Source organism: Mustela nigripes, chromosome X, assembly GCF_022355385.1.
Source record: "Mustela nigripes isolate SB6536 chromosome X, MUSNIG.SB6536, whole genome shotgun sequence".
In the NCBI taxonomy this organism is placed as follows: domain Eukaryota; kingdom Metazoa; phylum Chordata; class Mammalia; order Carnivora; family Mustelidae; genus Mustela; species Mustela nigripes.
Window position 1 is genome coordinate 10,583,531 of NC_081575.1, and position 10,271 is coordinate 10,593,801.

At 44.4% G+C, this 10,271-nt stretch overlaps 1 protein-coding gene across 1 annotated transcript; it reads left to right on the forward strand.

Annotated features, from left to right (window-relative positions):
• Positions 1-2,420: 2,420 nt before the first annotated feature.
• Positions 2,421-10,028, forward strand: LOC132007697 (melanoma-associated antigen 10-like). Its single transcript, XM_059385960.1, has 4 exons — positions 2,421-2,514; positions 5,025-5,105; positions 6,594-6,657; positions 8,987-10,028. Exons 1-4 carry the CDS (start codon positions 2,421-2,423, stop codon positions 10,026-10,028), a joined length of 1,281 nt encoding a protein of 426 aa, XP_059241943.1.
• The last annotated feature ends 243 nt before the right edge of the window (positions 10,029-10,271 follow it).

The window sequence follows — 10,271 nt, forward strand, 5'->3', positions numbered from 1 at the left end:
GACGCAGGGCTCGATCCCAGGATGCTGGGATCATGACCTGAGCTGAAGGCAGATGCTTAATCAACTGAGCCACCCAGGTGCCCCCAGATTTAGGTTTCTGATATCAAACTCCAAAAAAATAAACTTGTGTTCTGTGAGGAAATGGATGACTCAAAGACTGGGTTAAGAAATATACAAGTTGGGGGCGCCTGGATGGCTCAGGTGGTTAAGCAACTGCTTTCGGCTCAGGTAATGATCCCAGGGTCCTGGGATCGAGTCCCACATCGGGCTCCCTGCTCAGTGGGGAGCCTGCTTCTCCCTCTCTCTCTGCCTGCTTCTCTCTGCCTATTTGTGATCTCTCTCTGTCAAATAAATAAATAAAATCTTTAAAAAAAAGAAATATACAAGATGAACTTGGAGTATTTTGTAGTGGCAGAAAGTAAGGGAGTTCTCAATTCTTCATTCTATAATAACCTATTATAATCTAATATCACTTCATTTAATTCAGCTTTGGCTGAAACAATTTGAGGAATTAAATAAAATGAAATTAGATTATAACCCAATGCATAAAATACATATCCATGTGTCCATCCTAGGATAAATAAATAACTGAATAAATACACAATTGGAGGGAATAGACATATCTGTGCAGAAGAATTCCAAATTACATATGTATACATATATATGTATATATATATAATCTCATCAAAGAGTAGAGCATAACTTTCTATTTAATTACGGGCTGTGTATAGAGAGTTCTTTCCAAAGAATAAAGTATTAAAGTGGGAGAAAAAGAGTAACTTTACAATGGTGAAACTGACAAATGCTGTGTTAGTCAGGTCATCATTATCAACATAAAAAGTGATGTTATGTTGACAGAGTTATTTAAAAAAAAACACTTTTATAAAAATAGAAAAAATGTAATCTACAGATTGAGAGAAAATATTGGTAAATCCACATAGTAAAGTATTCATCTCACATAAATGTAACAGTTGAACATATGAAACAGAAAGACAATAATATATGCAAACAGAATAAACACTATATCTAAAAGAACATATATACAGATTACAAAAAATGCATATGAAAGATGCACAACATCAATGACTGTCAGGGAAATGCAAAGGAAAAACACAAAAAAATGCCATTACACACTTTTTAGAATGGCTAATACCCCAAAATATGAAAATACCCAGTGCAGGAAAGGATGTGGGGCAATAGGAACTTTCATTCATTGTTGGTTACAATGAAAAATGGTATAACCACATCAGAAGGCAGTATTGTATGGTTCTATTCTTATGCCATTCTGGAAAAGTTACCACCATAAGCACAGGAAAAAAAGACCGTAGTTACTAGGGGGTTGTGAAGGAGACACACAGGAATATTTTGGGCTTATATAACTGTTTTGTGTGATCCTTGGATAAGAGATTTATGACTGCATTTATTGTTAAAATACGTATAACTTTCTGTGATAGTAATCAATCAGCTGTTGGATTTTTAAAAGGACCACTGGTTGCTGAGAAGAGAAAGGATTTCCCAGGGGCAGGGGGGAGGCCAGGGCAGCAGGGAGGCAACCTTTGCTGAAGTGGAGGGGGGAGATGGTGGGGGCTTCACCCACAACAGTAGCCATGGACACCTGCCGCAGCCCGTGGATTTGCACGGCATTTTAGAGTTTGATGGGACAGAAACTCGTGACGGGTGGCATGGAGGTTAAGGGAAAGAGAGTTCCAACGATTGTGTCAATAAAACTTTCGCAATCTTTGATTCGGACCAAAACGTGTGGAGCCCTGATCTGGTTTGTAGAAATTACGGCCAGATACTGTCCACGTACAGTTTCTAACGTCTCCGACCCCCACACACTTTTCTCCTTGCCATCGGAGAATGCCCCCCACCCCGTGCCCACCACACCCTCAGCCATGGTGACTGTGGCAAACCTGCTCTGGCAGAGCCAGAGTGCTCCCGGAGGGCTGACCCGAAACGCAGGGAGAGGCTCTGAAGGAGGGTCCTTCAGGGGCTGTTTGGAGAGCAGTTGTGTTCACCCCGTGGAGAGCTTCCGGACTGTCCCAAGGAGTCCCCTGTGGGCATTAACGTCAGTCACTCCTGAACAGGAGTCTCCCTTCTGAGACCAGGAAGGAAAGGCACAGTTACCATTTTTCTTTCCTCTTCCAGGGGAAGTGCTCCCTTCCTGACCCCTCAGGGGAAAGACCTTGAGTGTCGTCCCCAAAGGCGTGGAGGCCAGAGCTGGAGCTCAGCCACCGGCTGTCTCCATTGGGAAGCGGAGCTCTCCCGTCTGAGCTTTACCACTGTCACAGGGGCTGAGGTCTCACACGCCATTCTTAGGTGAGGATGGCCTAAATGCTCCTGAGGCGCTGACACCCTACCTGAGGAAGAATGCCAACTCTGGAACCAGCGAGCAGGCCCTGGGGAGAGTGGTTCTGGAGATGACTCCACCTTCAGTGAAATCAACGACCAAGCCAAAGAATACCTGTTCTGGAATCTCAGGGCTCCTGAATTTTGCTGAGGGTCCCATCACCAGTAAGAGCAGCTGAAAAGAAGTATGTGGAGCAGAGTTGGGGACAGTTCTTATATAAGCAATGATCCATGTGTTGGTGACATGACCAAGGTGACACACTTCCTCCTGTAGGGCACCTCAGCTTGACCATATGACCCCATTTATGAATGAGTGACATCCATTCTTATTCAAGAACCAACTGTCAGATTGACACCTTTCCACGTATGAGTCTTCAATGTCATTTTGTGGCTGGAGAGACTTCACTAAGGGAATTCTGGGACAGATATGTGGTTGTTCCTGTGCTGGAAGAGACCTTTCCACTGTAATCACTGGAAGCTCCTTACCTACTGTGGAATTAGCTCAGGATTATGTTCAGCTTTCTGTCCTCTCTCCACTCAGAGCACCCTTGAGCTCAGCAAGATGAAAGTCCTTTCCCTTGCTCCATTCAATGCTCTAAGCCCCAGTACAGGGGGGTCTACAGGAGAGTCTTTCTGATAAATGACAGTATCTTACAGACAACATCACCTGAACAAATAGGAGGAGAGGCCAAGATACCTAAGGTCCTCCCTCCAGCAGAAGCTCACATTCATGTGAGGAGAGAGGGAGGCCTTTGTTCCCTTCACATGTGGACAACATGGCACTGAGGTTAAGTCAATAAAGTCCTCCCTGGTCAATTCATGGTGTCTGTAGTCAACCCAATATCAGTGGGTCATGATTTTCTGAAATAGTTCTGTCCAGATTATATTTCTTAAATATGAGTACTCCAGAACTTACTAGGGAGTCTGACTGCAGTAGAAGGTGCAATGAAGAAATCATCGCCCCCGGGAAAATTCTTCCAAGCTGCCACTAATTTCCAGATCTTGCTCTTTGAAAGTGAGGGCTAATGAAAGTAGCAAGGTCATATATGGCTGACATAAGAGGGCAGAAGGAGCTGCCATTTCCTTTCCTTCTCTCTTTCCTTCTATTACTGACTTTACCTCATCCCTAGTTTCCTTCAGTCCTTGCCCTTCAGCCTTATCTTTGTCCTAATGGACCCACACTGCTGACTCTAAATGAGACTATACAAGGATCAATTTGTTCTCCTGGATCCTCTTAAATATATTTGAAAGTGTTCATGATAGGCTTTAAGGCAGGTCTTTAAATCTTTGGGTCCCTGTTTTTGTGTGTAGTGTGAAGGAGGATGCCAGATGCATTTGGTTTTCTACATGGATGCTCAGTTGTTTCAATGTAATTTATTAAAAATAAAAATTTCTTGGGGCACCTGGGTGGCTCAGAGGGTTAAAGCCTCTGCCTTCAGCTCAGGTCATGATCCCAGGGTCCTGGGATCAAGCCCCGCATCAGGCTCTCTCCTTGGTGGGGAGTCTGCTTCCTCCTCTCTCTCTGCCTGCCTCTCTGCCTCCTTGTGATCTCTCTGTCTGTCAAATAAATGAATAAAATCTTTAAAAAAAATAAATAAAATAAAATTAAAAAAAAATAAAAATAAAAATTTCTTAAAAGACTATCCTCCTGCTCTGTGGTTGCAACTTTTTCATAAATTAGGGGTGTGTGTGTGTGTGCGTGTGTGTGTGTGTGTGTGTGTGCATTGTTGTTTTCCAGGGCTCGTGATTCAGTTTCATTGGTCTCCTTGTTGGTGTCTGCACCCAAACTACAAACTTTGTTCCGGGAGCTTGCTTGTACTTCTTACCGGCTGGCAGAGTAATTGCTCTTGCCTTCTAGTTTTCTCAAGAATATCTTGAGACTCAGTTTAAACATTTATGTGTACACTTTTATACTTAAGAATTGGGGCACCTGGGTGGCTCAGTGGGTTAAGCCTCTGCCTTTGGCTCAGGTCATGATCTCAGGGTCCTGAGATTGAGTCCCGCATTGGGCTCTCTGCTTAGCAGGGAGCCTGCTTCCCTCTCTCTCTCTCTCTCTCTCTGCCTGCCTCTCTGTCTACTTGTGATCCCTCTCTGTCAAATAAATAAATAAATAAAATCTTTAAAAAAAAAAGAATCATCCATGGTATCATGTACACATATGTTCACATATGAAGTGCTTTCTTGTTTTGAAATATGGGGCTGCAGTTAATCTGCATTTTCTTTTATGTGAGAACCAAAATGTTTATAGTATTAAACCCTTAATCTGTAAATGTATTTTATTTAATATATAGGGAGATTTATGAATATGTTTAAACAAGCTTTTTAAATTTTAAATTGTTTTCTGTAAAGTTTTTAATTTCTGTAGTTAAACATTCTAAGATACTTGATGTTTTGGTATTATAGAATGCAAGTTATATTTTGTTTACTTTCATTTTCACACATTTGTTGCTGGCAGAAAGCAAAGTTCATTTTTTGGTATATTGATTTTACACTTAGCAAACATATACATGTTTATGGGTTGAATAGCTTAGCTTTCTTTTTTTTTCATATTGGATTTTCCTCATATACAGTCTAATCATCTGTTTATCATGAAAGGTTTGTTTCTTACTTTCTGGTCCCCTTGCCTTTTGTTACTTCCGCTTGGCATCACTGCACTACTGCTACCTCCTTTACAGTATTGAAAAGAAACCGTGATAGCAGGAACCCTAGTTTAGTTCCCAAGTGCAAAGTAGAAGCTTTCAACTCTCCCTCCAAAGGTATGATGTTTGCTATAGGGTTTTTTTAAGAGTTTATTTATTTATTTGAGAGAGAGAATGAGAGTGAGAGAGGATGAGAGGGGAGAGGGTCAGAACGAGAATCAGACTCCCCAATGAGCAGGGAGCCCGATGCAGGTCCTGATCCTGGGACTCCAGGATCATGTCCTAAGCTGAAGGCAGTTGCTTAACCAACTGAGCCACCCAGGCACCCTCACTACAGGTTTTTCATACACATACTTTATCTAGTTTGCTAACATATTTTTAAGTTTTTAAAGGTTCATCTTAGAATAGTTGTAGATTTGCAGCAGAGTTGCAACAATATTGAGGAAATTTCATATATGTCCTAATCTCAGTTCCTCACATTATTGACATCTTGCATTAGTATAGTACATTTGTTACAACTGATGAACCAATACTGGTAATGTAATTATTTATACAAGTACATACTTTATTCAGATTTTCTTATGTTTCATCATGTTTCTTTTTTTCTGTTCAGCATCCCCTCCAGGACACCCTCTTACTTTCACTGACCATATCTCTTTAGACTCCTCTTAACTGTGCCAGTTTCTGAAAGTTCCTTGTTTTTGATAACCTTGAGAGTTTTTAGGAATACGGGTCAGGTATTTTGTAACTGTCCCTCAATTAGGATTTTTCTGATAGTTTCCCCAACATTAGACATGGATTATGTTTTTGGAAGGAAGATGAGAGAGGTGAGGGGCCATTCTTATCACATTGTATCAATGGTATACACTGTCAACATGATTCATCATTAATGGAATTAGCTAGATAAGGGAGTGTTTGTCAGGTTTTTCTATAGTAAATTAATCCCTTTTTACCTGCATCACACTGTAATCTTTGGAAGAATAGGGGATCCCCAAGACCCCCAGTCATCAAGATTAGGGCTCTGAAGGATGACTGCAGAAAACCTCACCCCGTATAGAGGAGGCTCCACACAATCCAGCTCTCCACACCTTCAGCCATGGTGATGAATGATAGATCTTCTTCTAGTTAGGGGATCAAAGAGGGGTAAGGGACTTGTTTAGAGGGGTCTGGCTTGAGGTTGCAAAAGCAAAGAATCCAGGCCCTGCTAAACGTCACCAAAAAGACTGTGTAAGAACTGAGTGGACCTCCCATCTCAGATAAAGGAGGACCCACAGACTCCTGTTCATGCTGTCAGCCCTGGAAGGCCCTGGGCAGGGATAAGCAGAAGCTCCTGACTCCTTCACTTCCTCTTTGGGAGTCTCAGGAAAGAGGCAACTTTGGCCTGCGGGAGACATCTTCAGGCCAGCAGAGAGAGAAGGTTCAGGCCCTGTCTGGAGTAAATATAAAAGCTTTGAGGATAATTAAGTGTATTTACCAACCTAGAACCCAGAGGGGCCCACAGAATCCACACCTATCTTTACTGTCAACTCTAAGATGCTTAAGTAGAGGTAACTAGCTGTAGTAGTGTATCCTGATTTCCGTCTTGGTTCCTGACCTTTATATCAGGAGTCTCAGAGAAGTACAACTTCATTTTGGGAGTGGAGTCTCAGGCTGAGTCATGTCAGCAAAGGTAAGGATTCTGAGGAAAGGGTGAAGGGGCCTTTCACCACAAAGAAGGTAACACAGACCTTTCTTCCTCCTGTAGTCAGTCTTGGAAGCCCTAGAGAAGGTCCCTGAATACATTTCCTGTCTTCCACTTTGGGAGACTGAGAGATGTGAGGCATTCTCTGAATGATGCTTCATCAGATTAAGCAGGGTAAGGACCTGCAACTTCACATAGATGGCTACGTGAAGACCTAAAGGAAGGACAGGGGAAATCTTTAAAGTCACAGAAACTTGCTCTAGAGTCATCCCTGAGAAGACTTGTGCATGGATTTCAGGCAGAAGACACCTTCATAATTCTGACATCAATTTCTTGTGAAAGCAGGGACAGAGAAGGCCTGAATCCCCTCCTTATGGGATAGCAGTTCCCCTAAAACCTCCCTCACAGCCCTCACCTTGACAAAGGAGATAAGTGCCTTGGCCTGAGGCACACATCCTTACCTTAGCAGAAGGAGGAATGTATTCATTGCAAATAGAGGGGCCCCAAAGAAATCTTGCCCTGCACTTGCTGTCAGCCAGAGGTGTTCTCTCATTTCTATCAGTAGTGAGTAGTATCTTAGCTAATGTCTTTGCTGAGAGGGCAACATGAAAGTCAGCAGAGAGTGGTGTGGCTAAGGCCTTGCCAGGCTTGAATATTAGTATCTGGAGGGTACTTTACTGTAGAACAAAGGACAACCTCACACAATCCAGTCCTGCCTTCCAGTGTTAGCTCCAATAGGCCCTGGGACATGGTAGCCATAGCAGCAGCATCTGATTTCCCCTAGGGCATCCAGGAGAGGTAAGGACCTTGGTATGAGGGGGCAGTAGAGGGAGCAGGCCCAAGTTCAACCAGGAGTCAATGTATGGACTCTGATTAAGGGCTGATAGAATCCACCACCCAGGAGTGATGGGCTTCAGCCCCACCATGCCCATGTTGACAGTTCTCAGAGGCCCTGAGACAAGGTGTAAGCATGTGGTGGATCCTCACTGCTGCCCGAATGTCTCAAGGAAGTGAGTACCTTGGTCTATGGAGGTCTTTCTTGGGTAAGCAGGGAAAGGGGGACCCAGGCAGTGCCAGTATTCAAGGTGAGGACTCTTGAGAGAGTGGAAAACTTTCAACACAGGGGACTGCCAGGCACTGCCATGTCCCTTCTGTTAGCCTGGAGATTCACTAGGCAGGAGTATAAGGCAGATTCACTCCTTACCTCTTCATGCATGGAAGTCTTGGCCTGAGGGACTCATCATTACTTTTGTGAAACTGAGCTCAGGCCCAGATGGGGAAAATACATACACCTTGAAGGGAACTAAATGTACCTGCTGTCTTAGAACACAATGGGCCCCATAAAACCCATAAATCTGACTGGGAGGGGGTTGTCAAAGAAGTAAGGATCTTATTCTGAAGGGGCCCAGCTCAGCACACAAGAGAAAAGAGTCCCAGACCCTACCATGCATTAAGCTGATGACTAAAGAGGGAAGAATTAAGGGACCTCCTACTCCATATAGAGGGAGACTCAGGACTGCTCTGTCCCTTTCAGCTTTGTGAGGCCCCAGATAGCAAACCCGGATGTGGTGTATCTGGACTTCCATCTTGAAATGCTGAGATTGGTGAGGTTCTCTCCGAGGTGATTAGCCTCAGCTTGGCAGAGGGAGGAGTTTCAGGCCCAACCAAACATAAAGAAGAAGACTCTGATGGAGGGGAGAGGCGATCTCCCACCCTAGAGTGTATTCTCAGAAACCCATTCTGACTTTCAGTCCTAGGAAGCCCCAGGCAGGGCCTTTGGGAAGATAATTCCATTTCTTTAAACCCTCTTTGGTGTCTCAGGGAAATGGGGATCTTGGTTTGAGGGCACCTCCCATCCTAGAACACAGGAGACTCTGCTTGCCATCTGTATCCTGAAGCGCCCCCTCAGTTCCTCTTAGAAGAGTGCCAGGAACTGGGTGATAGGGCTTGTTCTAAAGCACGTGTTCTCAGGTCAGCAGAACAGAGGGGGCCTACTCAGTGCCAGGATTTAAGGTGTAGACACTGAATGTCTACTAAGGGATCTACCCATGGCAGAACAGAGGGAAGCCTACAGTGCTTGACACCATGTGCTTACAGTCAACCCAAGAATCCTTGCCTTTCTTGGTTGGTTACAACCTGGGGAGCTTTCTCACATCCTCTGATATGACCTTAAAGGACAAAGTGACCCAAAGTCCAGAAGGCCTTTGGGGTCCTAGAGCAGTCCCTAAAGAGGAAACCTATAAGTCAGTCTTTGTCCAGAGCTACCAAAGTTGCATTTCTCTGCTGAAGTGGCTGACCCTCTCCCTCTCACCTCCAGACCTGTGGTACCCCAACTCCCACCATCCTGCTCACATTTCTACTTGCTGCTGCCAATAAGAGTCGTCATACCTCACTCTCCAGAGTGTCTATGCCTCACATATGAGCCAGACTTTCAGGCCCAAAGTGAGATACAATGCCTGGCAGTTGTACATGTTCTCATAGCTAAAGATGAGGAGGAGACTTGCTCCATTTCCTCTTGCTTTTTCAACTTCTCTTACCCCTCCACCTCTTCCTCCCTGCCTTCCTCTCCTATGATCTCAGTCTCCCCACAGAAGGAGGAGGGAGAGGAGCCTGCTGTAACATTGAGTCCTCCCCAGATTCCTCAGATCTCCTTCTGCTCCTTCTCCGTATCATGGAAAACATCAGAGGAAGTCTCCAACAGCCAAGAAGAAGAGGATACAGGTTCCCCAATGACCTCAAAAGACAGTGAATCTTTGCTCAGAGACCCACGAGATGAGAAGGTGGCTGATTTGGTGCATTTCATGGTTCTCAAGTATCAACTGAGGCGGCCCAACACAAAGGCAGAAATTCTGAAGGTTATCATCAAAAGGTATAAGAAACAATTCCCCGTGATCCTCAAGAAAGATTCTAAGTGTTTGGAGGTCATTTCTAACATTAATATGGGGGGAGTGGACCCCACCACCCATTCCTATGTCCTTTTCAACTCACTGGACCTCACCCACGATGAGATGCTTAGTGACAACCAGAGCATGCCTAAAAATGGTCTCCTGATAATCATCCTGGGTGTGATCTTCATAGAGGGCAATTGTGCCCCTGAGGAAGACATCTGGGATATTCTGAATATGATGAGAGTGTATGCTTGGAGGGAGAATTTCATTTATGGGGAGCCCAGGAAACTCATCACCACAAATTGGGTGCAGGAGAATCCGCAGGTGCTTAACAGCCATCCTCCACACTATGAATTCCTGTGGGGTCCCAGGGCTCATGCTGAAACCAGTAAGAAGAAAGTTCTCGGTTTTTGGCTAAGATCAAAGGGACCGACCCCATTTCTTTCTCATGCTGGTGTGAGGAGGTTTTAAGAGATGAGGAAGGGAGGGTGCAGGCCAGAATCGGCTCCATGGATAATACTACCATGTTCCTTACACAACATTGGTCAACAGCTTTTCCTGTCCCAACTAAAGAGTGAGGCTGAATCATCACTCTGTGTTTGAGGAGGGCAGTCTTGGCTCTGAGTAGAGGAGAGTCAGGGTCAGGCTGGGGAGAACACAGTGTATAACTTTGTGTTCCCATTCTGTATGGGTGACTTGGAAGTTTCTCTTTTT